Source organism: Morus notabilis, unplaced genomic scaffold (genome assembly GCF_000414095.1).
Source record: "Morus notabilis unplaced genomic scaffold, ASM41409v2 Scaffold1168, whole genome shotgun sequence".
In the NCBI taxonomy this organism is placed as follows: Eukaryota; Viridiplantae; Streptophyta; class Magnoliopsida; order Rosales; family Moraceae; genus Morus; species Morus notabilis.
In genome coordinates, this window is record NW_010368053.1 from 115,014 (window position 1) to 130,793 (window position 15,780).

General features: G+C 34.6%; 2 protein-coding genes across 3 annotated transcripts; one reads left to right on the forward strand and one right to left on the reverse strand.

Moving 5' to 3' along the window:
* Window positions 1-1,491: 1,491 nt before the first annotated feature.
* On the forward strand, window positions 1,492-2,355 carry LOC21390117 (protein LURP-one-related 17). The gene is made up of 2 exons (XM_010114313.2): window positions 1,492-1,827; window positions 1,939-2,355. The coding sequence occupies exons 1-2, from the start codon at window positions 1,492-1,494 to the stop codon at window positions 2,353-2,355; spliced, it is 753 nt and encodes a 250-aa protein (XP_010112615.2).
* Window positions 2,356-3,407: 1,052 nt separating this feature from the next.
* On the reverse strand, window positions 3,408-9,213 carry LOC21390118. Of its 2 annotated transcripts, none has more exons than XM_024176210.1 (7): window positions 8,691-9,213; window positions 7,349-7,645; window positions 6,735-6,887; window positions 5,950-6,290; window positions 5,113-5,626; window positions 4,942-4,974; window positions 3,408-4,334 (listed from the first exon to the last, which is right to left on the reverse strand). In XM_024176210.1, exons 1-7 carry the CDS (start codon window positions 8,851-8,853, stop codon window positions 3,838-3,840), a joined length of 1,998 nt encoding a protein of 665 aa, XP_024031978.1. In that variant the 5' UTR covers window positions 8,854-9,213; the 3' UTR covers window positions 3,408-3,837. The 2 variants fall into 2 exon arrangements, with proteins under 2 accessions (XP_024031978.1, XP_010112616.1); XM_010114314.2 differs by having other exon boundaries at window positions 7,349-7,651.
* Window positions 9,214-15,780: the final 6,567 nt, after the last annotated feature.

Sequence of the window (15,780 nt, forward strand, 5' to 3'; positions counted from 1 at the left end):
TCCTCTGTAAATTTTTCTAAAATACATTCTGAATAGACTAAAGTAGGAGTGTTTTTTTAAGGGATTTATACCTCTGAACTTTTAAGAGTTGACAATTTGATCCATGAAATCTTTTATATATGATTAGTCTCTGAACCTTCTTTTTTTTTTGTTAAGTTTTGATTCTGACAATAAAATTAATTACAGTTTTTTAAATTTAATGGAGACAAAAAGTGTGCTCATTGCATAAAGCATTTAAAGTATATAAAAACAATCAATCTATGAGCAAAATGTTCTAATTTTTAAGTATTTTGATGAGCATTTTAATGTTTTGTGACGGACTTTCTTTTTTTTTTTTTTTGAAAAATATTAAGTTATCAAGTGATGGGCATAAGATTACCTTCATTAAAGTTTAAAATTTCATCAGTAACTTTTATGATCAAGTACAGAAATGGTCCAACAAAAAGCTCGAGAGGGGACAAAACTGTCACAATACTAATAGTACTACTCCAATGATTAACAGCTAGCGCCAAAAAACTTTTTTTTTAAATAATAGGATTTCTTATTTTTCTTCTTTTTTTATTATTTTAAGATTTCATGAAAAAAGAGCTCAATTTGAACATGTTTATTTTGACATAATTTACAAATTATTTACAGGGGTATTTTTCCTTGCTTGAAATAATATGGTCGCTTGATTAACCCTAGGAGCTCTTTGGAGTACTCAAGCAATTTTGACAATTTGATCTTGAAATTAATAAACTATACATATCAATAATTTCTATTACATGATCCACTAATCAACTATCGGAATATAACTTCAGCAATTAATTTTCTTTGGTTTTACTTTTACACTCCCTTTCAACAACTTTCTTGGACTTCACCCTACGCGTCCAGATTGAATATGATCATATATATATATATATGTGTATGTATATGTATTGCGTCCAGATTGAATATGATCATATATATATATATATATATGTATATGTATATGTATTGTATGCCGCTCCTTTTCTGTCTCTTTCTCACGTATCTTCCCTCAACAAAGAAACAAAATAAAAGCCCTACCTCATGTATATATATAAATTCAAATAGACATATTTACACGTGTACACCTTGGTTAATTACACGTGAATCCTTACACTAACAAAGTTAGTAACAACTAAACATTATTAAATTGTTTGTCAAATCCCATCAAATGTCTCTATGAAGCCAGCAGTAACCATTTTAGTAAGGTTGTCTCCTTCACAGAATTCTTATTTGGCACATCTGTGGGATATTGTCTCTCACTCATTATGTGAATTTTGAGCTGTCGTATATACGATAACCGTATGTCGCACATTCATATATTTTATTATATATATATACACGCACATACGTGTGTGTATATATATATATATATATATATAAATACCATAGAATGTCTTATAAATATCTTAGTCCCTTTGGCTTTTTCTTTTTTTGTTATTAACTAGAGAGAGAGAGAGAGAGAGAGAGAAGACATATATCGTCATGATGAAGAGGTTTCTTTCCTTGAAATCTTTGTCAAGAACAGTCCACATTAATGATCATGAAGAACACGGTCAAGATCAAGATGATGATCATGATCATCAATGTCAGCGGAAATACGATGATGATGATCAGAAAGACGTCGTCGGCCGGGTGGCTAATTGCACAACATCACTTACAGTGTGGAGAAAATCGCTTGTGATGAGTTGTAATGGCTTCACTGTGATTGATTCCCATGGAAATCTCATCTACAGGGTTGACAATTACATCGGCCGCCCCGAAGAAATTATTCTCATGGACGGCTCTGGAAGTTCCGTCCTTACAATGCGCCGCCATAAGGTAAACCTCGTATTTCTCAACCAGTTAAAAGTTTGACATGTAAAATAGCGTGTGACTGTAATAAAATACGCGCCGTCCTAATAAATATTAAAACAAAATTTGGTGTGGCAGAAGCTTGGACTAGTGGACAGCTGGTTAGTGTATGAAGGGGAAATTGGTGACCATCTTCAATATTGTAAACTGAACACTAGTGGTAGTAGTAGATCATCAAGATCAAAAAGGCCAATTTTTTGCATTAGGAAGAACATTAATCTTCTGATTAATGCTAAATCCAATGTACTTGCTTACGTATATCGCGACACGTCGGATAAGAGTTGTGCTTATGTGATTGAAGGTTCTTATACACACAGATCATGCAAGGTTTTGGATGGGTGCACTAAGAAAGTTTTGGCAGAGACCAGAAGGAAGGAAGAGATTGTTGGGGGTGTGTCTTATGGGGTTGAGGTTTTTCACTTGATTGTGCATCCTGGGTTTGATCCTGGCTTTGCAATGGCTCTTGTTTTACTTTTGGATCAAATGTTTTCTTAAGTTTTGTAAGTTTTCTTTTTCTTTCTTTTTTTTTTTTTTTCCCCTTATGTTATAGCTGAATTATCCAATTATAACAAATGTTTGTTTTTTATATTTATTTTTAATTTTAAATTATGATTCATAATATTTTTTATAATATTTTTTCCTTATAAAAAAATATATATATAACGAAAATAATTTTAAATTATTATTTTAAATCTATGAATTAAGTTTTTTAAAAATAATAAGCATAAAGAATAGAACCGAGTTTTTTTTTTTTGTTATGATCTCTTTCAACAGTAAGATGTTCTGCGTCAAATTGTCAATCAACTTCATATTTACGCATCAAAGAAAATAACTTCAATTAGTGTAGACAAGTCAAGTTTGCTTTAGAAGAAATTTGTCGGTCCATCTTGTCAATTTATATTTATTTATAGCGAAAGGAGAATATAATATCTAACGCATGCAAATTATTGATCACAATAATTTGTGGACAAGAAAGAAATGGAAATCAGTGCGAGTACTGCTTATCGTTTTCTTCCCCCCCTTTTTCTCTTTCTGCTTTTACTAATTTCAAAATTCAAACTGACAGCAAAAAATATACCATAAATATATGAGTATATATATATATATAATGGACCTCTCGCATGCTAAGCGAGTGCTCTACCGTGTGAGCTACATTCTCAAGACATCAGAAGAAGTATGTCGCCCTTTATTTTATTAATTTAGTTGAGTTCAATTCAATTTAAACAATGAACACAATTTAATTAACTTTTGATAAATATATAATTTAAATTATATTTCTCATTTAAATTGAGTTAAACAGCCCAATTTAAAATTTAATTACTCTTAAATTCAACCGTTCAAATCATTTTTAAATAATAAAAAGTGTCCACTCTTGTTGTTTTTTACACCTACCAAACTTTAAAATTTATTCTCTGTTCAAATTAAAATTTTAACTACACATTCAAACGTCAATTCAAACTATAATTTAAATTACAGTTTGAATTTTTCTGTTCAAATTAAAAAGTTTAAACTAACAAAATTTAAACCAACAAACCAAATGAGGGCTCTATTGTTTCGCGTTAAACAACTTCGAAATGTGTACAGATGAATAAAACAAGAAAAAGAGAAGATGAGGAACCAAATATCTTAGAACTGAAAATCCCTAAACAGAGTGAGAGAGAGAGACATGGGGATGCAAAGAATTCCCTGCTGCTGTGTTTTACAACTGTCCTAAATGGTACAAATGACAACCCCATTCATCTTGTGAAAAGTAGAACCCCCTGAAACAATCCCATTTCCAGTTACAAAGTTACAACATGGACGCTTACAACATTGAACATTGCCATTCCACCTACAGGATATATATACATAAAAACGACTACTTCCCAATGACCCCTCAATAGGGCGTTTAACAAATTAACAGCAATCGTCAGAAGGAATGAGCTTCTTATGTGAAAGGAAAAAAAAAATGACACTAATCAGTGTAGCCGGCCCCTTTTATCTGTTCCATTCAAAGGGCATTAACTTTCTTAACTTATGCGGACCATTGGAAGCATTGTCCGAAACTCTTACTGGTGGCGGGGGCATCATACATGATTGCTTTACAATGTTGGCGGTTGAATGTCTCGAGTCGGCAGCGACAGAGTCTTTGATTGTTTTTCCGGGAGACGATCTACTTGATCTGGGAGCAGACCAATTCACAGTGTCTCTTTGGATATGATTGAAATCCTTTTTGTTATTGATATGGGAGAGCTTAGGCTTCTTTAACGGGATTATCTCTTCACTTATAGCCAGGTTCTCGGACTGCAGCATTGAAACTGATGTTGCATGTCGTTCTTCAGATTTCTCATTAGATTTCAACTTGCGAGCCTTCATGGCCTTTTGTGAAGACTTCTTTGGCCACCTTAACATTCTATCAAGGTTTTGCCTCGAGGGATGAGTTGCAATGTCATACAGCGTTTGAGCAGCTGCTAATAGTTTTGGACAATGCCCAACTGTGACAGAATTAAGTATATTAAAAAAAAACAAGGGCAAAAGAAGCATATGGGAATTAGAAAACACAGCAATCACAGATTCCACTAGTAACGGACAGATAAGAGGACCGAACATCCAGTCCCTAATAAGTCTCAGGGACCACCAAATTATCAAGAGGTTTGGTGTTCAATTTGTACCAAAATTTCAATCACGTTCCAAATTCATGATCAGAAAATAAGAAAATCCAATAATTATTTAAATCTGGCGAGTTAGACCTTTAAAAATGTATATAATGCAGTTAAGATGTCTAGTGGTTGGTTCGTTTCAAGGGCCTAGAACCAGACGGGGGGCCACTTGGCACAACAGTTTGTGATATGGCAATTTTTTTTTTTTTTAAGAAAGCATTGTTGTACTTCGTATGTCACACTTTTCTACAAATAATTTCTTTTATAGGAGCTTCTCCATCATTATTTTCTCTCCTCCCTTCAACACCACTTGTGTCTTATGCATTCCCTTTCTCCTAGGGCTGTCAGGAACACATTTGCAGATGCACACGCACATACTAAAGAAATGTGTATACAACAACCAGCAAACATAACAATATCGTCAAGGGAATAGAAACCGTACCATTTCCTGGATGGTTCGTCTTGCCACCAGATTCTGCATTTCCAAGCAAATAAATAAATGTATAAAGCAATGTTCTAGTTGAAGCTCAAAGCAAAATAACTATTGTTATGACATGACAAAGACAAACTTTGATAAAAAACAAACTCATGAAAGCAACTTTTAAATACTTACCTAAAGTAACAGAAGGACCTTGTGAACATGATGCAAATGAATCCCACCCATGCCCAGTAAGATTACTGGATATTTGACGAAAATTTTCACGGTCTAAACAAGCCACTTTTAGTCCTGAAGGGACCAGACTCTGATCATAAGTTAGGGACTCCAAGTCGGTAAAATTACAAGTTGCAATATCCAAAGAACTTGTAACAATCTTGCCTATGCTTTGCCATCTACCTTGGCAAGTACCCTTACTTGTCGACAATTTAACTACATCGGAACTAGTTCTGCAGTGCCCACTGGAAGTATGTGACCAAGGAAAAGGGGGCAAGCTGACTCGGCGAGCTATTTGCTTTCCTGAACGCATATCAGGAGTATTCTTTGAAGCTAAAGCAGGCTTGGATGCATCCAGGAGCAAAGACTCCAAATCCTTCGGCGGAGGAAGTGCTAAGCATTGCAAAATGTCCAATGATTGATACAAGGGCAAATCAAGTGGATTAGCAGGAGTTTCGGACTTGATAAATGTGTCCTGGAACCACAGAAATGGATAAGAAAACCACATTACGACTAGCTTCAACATTGTTATAGACAAAGACACTGGGGCATTGGCGTACAAGATAAACAAAAGGAAAGGTCCCCTTCAACCATCAACCTCACTATTGCACTTAAAAGTCACAGATATAAATACAGGCATCCAGTCTTTCAGTGAGGTCTAGAATATCCATAATCGAATATGACATGAACAAAGTCCTAATCTCTAGTCAATTGAGCCAAATAGATTCATCCTTTATATTTGCTCTAGGACTTGATTCAAAAGTGTCTTAAATTTGTTTTCGACACTAACTCACTAACCTTGTTACTAGAACACATATCTATTGCGGATGAATCTCCTATATCACCATTGACGCCACTTGCTTCATTAGAAACAGAGCTCAATAACCACGGAGACATTTTTTTGTTTATACAGCTATCTGTCTCGGCATTAGTTTGCAACTGGACAGATCTTGGGAGCACAAGAGTGGAGCAAGCTTTGCGAACAGAATGCAGAAAAGTCTCAGTTCCACTTGCTGCTTTCTTCCCCTTGTCCTTGCCCAAGCTGGGAGATTCGTAATTGCCACAAAGGAGCTCATTCAATGGAAGATCTTCTATAAGTTTTGTGACATCGTGATTATCTGACTTCAGTCCATAAACTCCTGCATTAATTCAATTATCAATGTAACAGGTAAGAACGGACTCATAAAATGCAAAAGGAGGAATAAATTGTGGATCATTTATAAACTAATGCATTCTTCTTAACATATACGAGAAAAGAAACAAAATAGTATAGTTAAGATAAACTGAGGCCCGTTCATGTCACCGATTCGAGTTTTGCTACAGTAAATAGCTCTCAGAAACAGTCACATTTAACTTTTTTGCTACAGTAAAAAGCTCTCACATAAAGTCACATCTCAACTCGAATCAGCGAACTAAACGAGCCATGACTACATAAAACATTTAAGGAGAAGAAAATAAAAAAGAGGATCAACAACGACACAAACCCAATCTACATAAACCTGTATATATACAATTAAAACACTAAAAACCATGGAATTATTAAATAGCGTTAGCACGAAAGAGGAACATCATATTTATCATACCAAAGAAGTTGTTCCCTCCAGCAGCTGAACCAAAGTTTGTCAAACTCGCCTTCACTGAGAAAGACTCATATTTAGTCTTTATAGGGACTCTCGAGCTTCTCTTGTCAACTCGCTTGCTGATGTTGTTCTTTTGTTTCACCAATTGAGTTTTCTCTACATGCACAATACAGAAAAAAGAAAACCAAATATAAGCTTTACACTATTAAATTCTAAAAATTTCAAAAAGGATGCACAATTTAAAATATGAACTTCATTTAACGAGCCTAGAAAGTAAAAGAATCTTATCCAATTGCCTCAAAGTAAAAAACTAAACGAACAAAACAAATACCAACAGGAATATTGTTTATCTTTTAAATGCTTAGATGGCAAAGCAATCAAAAATACAAAAGCACCGAAAAAAAAAAAAAAAGAACTTTATAAGTGGAATAGTTTTTCCATGTTTCCACCTCACTTCTTCATTATCAAATGTGTGAAATATTGCATAATCCCTTTAGATGTGTGGGCCGGAAAATATGAATTTACTTTTTATCAGATATTGACTTAAAGTTATTTAAGTCTGATATATTGATTAGGTAATTTAGCTGAAGAAATGCACTTCAGGGAACACGACGAACCAAGCTTTTGCGATAGATCCTTTATCCCATCAACTCCAGCTACGGGAGGATCTTGCAATTGAACCACACGTGGCCTTTTGGAACATAAACTACTACTCCTTGACACCTTTCCTGCTTTCCGTTCTAACTGTACACCCTCGACCTTGGGAGTCAACAAAAGACCATTCTTGCATCTGTCATGAAAGCCTCCAGATGAGGCTTCGCCCTGATTTCTGGGTAGCTGCTTATCCTGCTTACGTGGTCCAGAGCCAAGAATCTTATCCCAGGAAGCCAACTCTGAAGCATCAATTGCACGTACTGCAGCTGACATAACCAGATTTTCAAACAACAGAAAAGTGACAGAGTAGCAGAAAGACGATGCAATTAAAAGAATACTTTATAGACCTCATTATTTCCATAAAGAAAGAAAGTAAAGGTTTGTGTTGGTAGCCAACTAGATTGTCACCAAGAGGCCAATCTGGTCACTGATACAACTTTATTATATCACCCATAATTTTTCTTTGCTTGAAATATTATATGACGCATAGTTAATTTCATTAAAATTCCTTATATACACGTGAGAATACATGTTAAAATAGTTTGCAAAGAAGCTCAAAATGAAAAGTAGGTGCCATCGTATACCTAAAAAGGAACATTCTGCAAGGAAGTATCTCTGCCAAGAACGACATATTAAGCTAATCTTCCATCTTACACAGTCCCACTTCCACATAAACTTTATGATAATGACTATTTGGCAAACGACATGAACAAGTTATACATTCAAATCCTAGGAGTATAAGAGCTCCTCAAATCATGCCCCAAAACTCCATAGCCTTCAGACTTATGGTCTGCTGAGATGAACTGATAACGATGGAGCATTATTTTGTTAAATGACCATTATTACACCACAGAATTACCAGGTGGATAACAACCCAAATAATAGTCGTTACACCTCAAACCATTTACTAGCTTCTCCAACACCATGAACAAGAACCAGAGTGAAAATATAACTGTATAGCATATGTTTTCCTTACTCTCAGAAACCAAGTCTTGAGCCGAACATAAAAATAAAAATTTCTCATCAAGTCAAGTAACCTGACAAATTAATGGACATAAAGAAAACAAGACGGCCAAATGAGAAAGAAATAAAAAAGGAAAGATATATATGTGTGTGTGGGTGTGTGTATATATATAGAGAGAGAGCGAGAGAGAGAGAGCTAATATTGCATCCAATTTCCCTCTTCTACTCTGTCCCCCTAACTCCCGAAAAAATTGCACAGCCTTAAAATTAGGGAAACCTATATTTTGATTCTGAAAAATACATGCATCAAAAGAAAAAAGTCAAAGATGCTGTCGAGCTCACCTTTTTCACTTAGAAAAGAGCTGCAACACTCGATTGAGGAAGGGCTGACGACAACCGAAACACGGTCGGAATCGCAAGCCTCGAGCTCCTTCACCGTCACCGATCCCATCAGCTTCGGAGCCGCCGCGACGTCCACCGGATAGGGCAACTCCACCGCGTCCATAGCCGACAAAGCTAAGCCAAAACCGCCGCCTTTTTCTTAACCCTAACCACCTCGAGAGGAATCAAATCCGCGCCAGGAAGCACCATCTCGGCATGCTAGAAAACGAAATTCCGGCGGAAAATTGAGCCAAGAGAAGTGATTGCGAGCTGAGAAAACGAGGGAAAGTGAGGGTTTCTGGAGTCGACGAGCATGTGTGCGGCGAAATCAGAAATGGGGATTTTTCTAGGGCACGAAATTGGAAGGAAAAAGAAGTATTTATACTTTTCGGGAAAAGAAGACTTGTGTTTGGAAACAAATCGTCGATGAGGAATATTCCGGTGAGGTTAATTTCAGAGTAATCCACATCAAACCTCTTTTCTTTTTTTTTTCTTTTTTTGTTTTATTTTGTCTTCGGACACCTTGTACTTTTCAAAGGGCTTAGAGTTGACGTGGCATATCCAATTACACGTGAAACAAGAGAGAATAATCACATGCTTTGGGACTACTTTCTTATTATGCAATGGGAATCCGCCACGTTTTGTGTTTCCTAATCTTCTCGTTTCTTCAGTGGGTTGGAATGGATTGGACTCTAATTACTAAAATATCCTCATGTCTGACGTTAGTACGCGTGCTCACCATTCGCTTGGAGGGCTCGGCTGTACTGGAATGTTTAGATTTGTTTGTCTTGCTAAGTGTTAAACTCAAAATTACGATCATACCACCAAGATCGGGTGTCTTCTGGTTAACTCTCTATCCGTTAGTGTAACTTCCGAATTTAATCGACGGACAGGCTTTAATCATGAGTGGTTCTTCGTAGGGTGAACATTGAGTGGTTAGTTGGGTTTTAAAAATTTTTCAATTCACCGAATTAAGTTTGGGTGGGTTGATTTTAAAAAAAAATTTAAGAAAATTATAGAATTTATCTTTAAGAGTATATAAATTTATACTTTTACTTATTATTCTTGATAAATACTATTTTGTTAGTATAATTATTTGACTGAAAAGATTATGAATCACGAGTAAATGGTAAAAATTATGATTCATGCACTTTTAATGGGTATTTGTCAAGATTACCCTTTTAAATTTAACCCACCAACAACCTAAAGTTTAAAATCAACCCATCCAATTAAATTTTGGGTGGATTGGGTTTATTGATCGATTGAGCATAGTAAAGAAATAAAAAAATTAATAATTCATCTTAAAATAAGAAATATATGAAAAGAATCAATTAAATTTTGGGTGGATTGGGTTTATTGATCGGTTGAGCATAGTAAAAAAATAAAAAAATTAATAATTCATCTTAAAATAAGAAATATATGAAAAGAAAACTAACTTTTATCATAATATTAGTCTTATAAAGCTCAAAATTGTCTCATAAGTCATAAACTAATATAAAAAATAAAATATATGCAAAACAAATTCAAATATATAAGTTCTAGACCGACCAATAAACAAACAATAACACCAACTCATACAACATAAAACATAATAAGTTGTAAAGTAATTAATATAAAATATAAAACAAATACTATATATTATGAGGCAGGAAAATAGTATATATAAATAGATTGGGCGGGTTCGGGCTAAGTTGGGTTAAGAAAAACTTAACCCAAACCCACCCAATTAATAGTCGAGTTGGGTGTGTTAGGTTGATCTCTTGATCGGGTTGGTCATGTTTGGGTTATAATGAGTTGGGTTGGGTGGGTTACTTGGGGTTCGTCGGGTTGTCTAGTTTTTTGTTCAGAATCAAAAGATTTGCATCAAACCTTTTTTTTTGGTAGGGTAGAATTCATTTTTTTCCTTCGAAAAAAAAAAACTTTCTTTTTTGAGCATATTATTTCATTGTTTCAAATTTATGGTAGGGTAGAATTCATTTTTTTCCTTCGAAAAAAAAAACTTTCTTTTTTGAGCATATTATTTCATTGTTTCAAATTTAAAAAGTTTGATCCGCTTCAGAATATTTTTAGGAAAATTCTACTATAGAAAATGACGTAGTTTTTTTTTTATTCTCCAACACCTTGTACTTTTTTTGGGTGGGTGAAGGTTCACACAGATAGTTCAGCTAAAAAAGCTCCTAGCCCAATTATTTGTGGGAATATTTTCAAGAATGCTAGGGGGTTTGTTTGTGGTTGTTTCAATATCTTTCGTGGGGAAGGTTTTGCTTTTGAAGTGGAATTATAGGCCGTGATTAATATCATTTCTATTGCTAACGAGAATGATTGGTGTAAGTTGTGACTTGAGAGTGATTATTCCTTGATCATTTCTCTTTTGAGTTTTAAGTCTTTGCAGGCTCCTTGGAGGCTTCTTAATGACTGGAGCAAGGCTCTTTCTTTGTCCAAACTGATGGATTTTCGTTTTTCTCTTGTGTATCATGAAACCAGTAGATGGCCCAATTACTTGTGGGAATATTTTCAAGAATGCTAGGGAGTTTGTTTGTGGTTGTTTCAGTATCTTTCTTGGGGAAGGTTTTGCTTTTGAAGTGGAATTATAGGCCGTGATTAATATCATTTCTATTGCTTATGAGAATAATTGGTGTAAGTTGTGACTTGAGAGTGATTATTCCTTAATCATTTCTCTTTTGAGTTTTAAGTTTTTGCAGGCTCCTTGGAGGCTTCTTAATGACTGGAGCAAGGCTCTTTCTTTGTCCAAAATGATGGATTTTCATTTTTCTCTTGTGTATCATGAACCAGTAGATGTGCTGATAAGCTTGCTAATCTTGAAATTATTAGAGCATCTCTAATGCAATGTTATAATTGATATGCCAATTGTAAATTTAACATATGAGTGCAAAACACACACTCCAATGCAATGTTATTTGTTGTGCTAAATTTTCCATATACTATACTTTGTGACAAATTTCTCATAAAGTATGACATATGAGAAATTTGACATTTGATGGCTATTGATTGAAATTTTTACTTTTTCATGTAATCATTGTAACTTTTTCATTTTATAATTATTTTAAACATAAAAGCTTACTTTTACAACTTTCTGAGCTTAATAATTAGGGACCTTCTCTGGTACATCAACATACAGATAGGCTAAGTTTTCTATCCGTCATATCTGCATAAAATCACGTAAAAGTCAAAAAGTACACAGATTTAACGGTTAAAAATACACGGTCTACTGGTACGCTAGACGTACCAGAGAATCTCCCTAATAATTATATAAAAAAGTAGATTTTGCATTTTAAATAGTATTATGCATTAGAGTAAAAGTAAAAATAACATATCATATCAAACTTTTTGATAATAAATATACAATTGACATTAGCATTTGCATTAGAGATGGTCTTAATTGTAATAGGATAGATGGTCTCATTATCCTTTATCTTGGAGTTTTATGTGTATAGGAATTATACAAGTTTATCATTTTACATATGTACTTAATTTTTAAAGTGTTTGTAATTTGTTTTTTTTTTCTTCTTTTCTCTAATAATATGAGCCCCAATTAAGGTGGTATTCATTCAAAAAAAAGTCACCAACTGTGATACCTAGATTTCTCACATACTAGTTGGCCAATGCATTGCATGATTTTACATTTATATGCATATGAGTTATATGCTTGATCGTCATCAAGGTGCATGATCAGGTTGATAATGTGCATTTAGTGTTAAATGTGTATATTGTATTCATAAGTTATAAGTTTTCTTGAAGGTGAATCCTGTAAGTGGGAATGAAGGAAAAGAAGTTTAAGGATGATTTTATATGAAACTTGATAGGTAACGGAGCTCAAATATTTTAAAAGTAAAAAAATGAGTAAAAACAGTCGACTTTAGATGTAACAGGAAGGTTTAATATGCGTTTTGTTGGGTGAATAGACCTAAATATAGTAAGGGACATTTTATAATGAGTGTGTAAGTGGATAAGATTGATTACGAAGGGTTGACATTAGTTTCACATGAATTATAGGGTGTGACTACTCTAGAAACCCTAGTTTGACACAATTTTCAGCGTTTGGACTTTCGAGCCTAGATTAGAGTTTTTGAAAGTTATGGTTGCTTTAGAAGTTCATTAGGGCGTGTTTTATAATGTATGGAAGGTTTTAGAAATATTGGGTAAAGTTTTGATTATGAATGGTTTAAGATTTATAGATGACATATATAACATACAAAAAATCGGTACGAGAACATACGCTTGATTTGGTAAGAAAAATAATAGGTTATGACTTAAGGTGTACTTGGACTTTTGTATGTGTTTTACACTTTAAAGAGAGAAGTTAGCTCCTGGAAATTTGACACAATGGCAGTTTAGGTGATAGTACTTCACGGTGAAGTACTTAAAGGTGGTTGCTAGGTTGTTTAAGAAGTTTATTAAGCAAGTGGCTTAAGTTATCAGCCCTAAAAACTCTAAGTCCGACTCTCCAACCTCTGAAAAATCCATTTCCAGTAAGGCTCAAGTGAGGATAAGAGAAATCTTTGGTGGTTTAGTAAGTTTTGGGGCTTAATCGTAAGAAAACTCAAACTAGGGTAAGGTAAGCCATTGTTTTGGTGTTAGCTCTGTGTTCAAGTCTGTTCAGGGAGTTTCCCTTTGAATTTTGCTATGAAAATTGAACAACATGATCTCTTATGTGTCAGGAGGATCCCCATAAAAAGGCATAAGCAAATTCAATAGGAAAGTGGTGGTTTAAGGTTCATTTGTGGAAGCTGTCCAGAAATAGGATTGTTTCAAAACTGGTTCAAGTTTGTACTTGGTTTCCTAGGCTAGGAAGCTTTTTTTGATCTAAATTTCTCTGGGCATGTTCATTTATATGTTAACTAAATGCCACTAAAACAGTTTTGGCAAGTTCAATTTGATTTGGGAGTTAAAACCTAAAATATGAGGCTGGTCCAGTTTGTGGTATTGGATGAATTTGTGGTTTCAAGATGTTTTGTGACTTTTAGTGAATTTAAATTTGTTTAAGTTGCAAAATAGGTGTGGAGAAACTCTGCCAAAATTTTTAATAAAAAAATTTGACTTAATTTGGATAAAAAAATGAGGGAGTTAGGCCATGTTTTGGGGTGCCCGTGCACCAAGCCACACCATGCAAACACATGGGCCCAGTGGGCAGGCCCGTGTGTGCGCAAGAAGGCCAGGAGCGCCCAGTCAGGCACGCCCTGACTCGGCCAAATGACCTAGTCAAGGGTTTTCAGGGCCCTGGAGTCCTTTTTTGGTGCCGTTTCTTGTGTATGAGTCCTGTAAACCCCTATTTTTTTATGATTATCACTTAAAATAATTATTTAAAATATTATTTTAATTATTTAAATATTTAAAAAAATAGTAAAAATTAGAAAAATGAGCTCTTTAATGCATAATTGTTAGTCATTATTGGTCGGGTGATAATGTTAGTTAAAATACTCAATGTTTCAGACGAATGGAACACCAGATTCCCTAAGAGGATACTAGAGACCTCAATATCAGTTCTAAGGCTCGAGGTAAGTATAATATCACATGTGTCACCATAAAAGTCGTGCATATGCTACGTAATTCAAAGTTATGATATGTGAGTATACGAGACATGTGTTATTGATGTTAGCATAACCATGCATGCATGACATGATGTAAAGATATGTACCATTGAACATAAAATGAAAAGAATGAATACTAAAAGAAAAGAGAGAGTTAAATGATGATTTTGTAGTTTTTGACGGGCTTTGTGTCTCCAAGGAGACTGTCGGACCTCTTGCGGCGGGGGAAGCTTCTCCGATGATCACGAGAAAGGATTTGTGTTTATTATGATTAGCCCCACGTGACGGCATTTTATAATATAATTTGTGATAACTAGGTCGAAGGACCTTTGTCTCAATAAAGACTTGCGGTGTGGGAAGCTTCCTTGATGATCACGAGGAAAAATTAGTTTTAAATGTGAAAAATGTGTTTTGCCCCACACGACGGCATTCGATGTTTTGTATGTTGTGGCCATAAGGTCCGATGAGGTATTTGAGATACCACCCCATCTAAGTAATTGCGTGCATAAGATAAAAGAATGAATGAAAAGTTAATATGTATGATGTTAACGAGTCATGAGCTCATGTATATTCTCATTGTTGCTATATCAAACATTATTCTATTTATTGGGCTTTAGCTAACTTATTTTTATGGTGATGCAGATGAGGGTACATCCCAGCATTAATTGTGGACTAGATGGTTGGCTGGCGTAATCCTGAGGACCGAGACAAATGTATATGGATTGGCTGACTTGTATTTTTGGAGGCCCTTATTGTATTTAGGGTATTATGAGCTGATGGGGTATACATAGTATATGGCTGAGTTTATTTTTGAGATTTGTATTATATTGTATATGTTTGGCCAACTAGTTTAGGGTGTATCACATATATTTTAAATATTTTTCTAGTCAGAAGTTTTAAAAGTTTAAATTTGCTCGTATTTTCATACTTAATACATGAAACACATTAGGTTAAATGTAAAGAAAGGTTGAGAAGTAACACTACTTAATATGATTAATTGGGATAAATTAGAGTTATATTAAGGGGGATGTTACACCAACCATCATATTATTTTTTAATAAGTAAGGTTAAAAAGATGCACAAAAACAAACATTTGTTTTTCCCGCCATTAACCCTGGGAACCATCCCAAAATTCCCTCCTCTTAAATATTGATATGCGTTTTGAATCTAAGCAAACATGGAGAATAGGAGGATGGTGGAGGAGCTCATGGCGCTGGTAAGGGAATGAAGCAGAGGGGTTCATGCAGGGCTAGGTTCGCACAGCTATTGGGCGTGGGAGATTGCTTGTGAAATAACTTTCTTATGTACACATTGACCTCTAAAAGCTATAATACGTTTACACATTGTTATGTACAAATAACTTTTTTTGGCCTCTAAAAGCAACACCTAATTGACCGCAAAATGTATATACTATAACATTTGTTTCTTTGAGTGAAACATGTGGTATGATGTGATTGTATGCATACCCAAGAAATTTTAAACCCTAAATTCTGAAATTAATA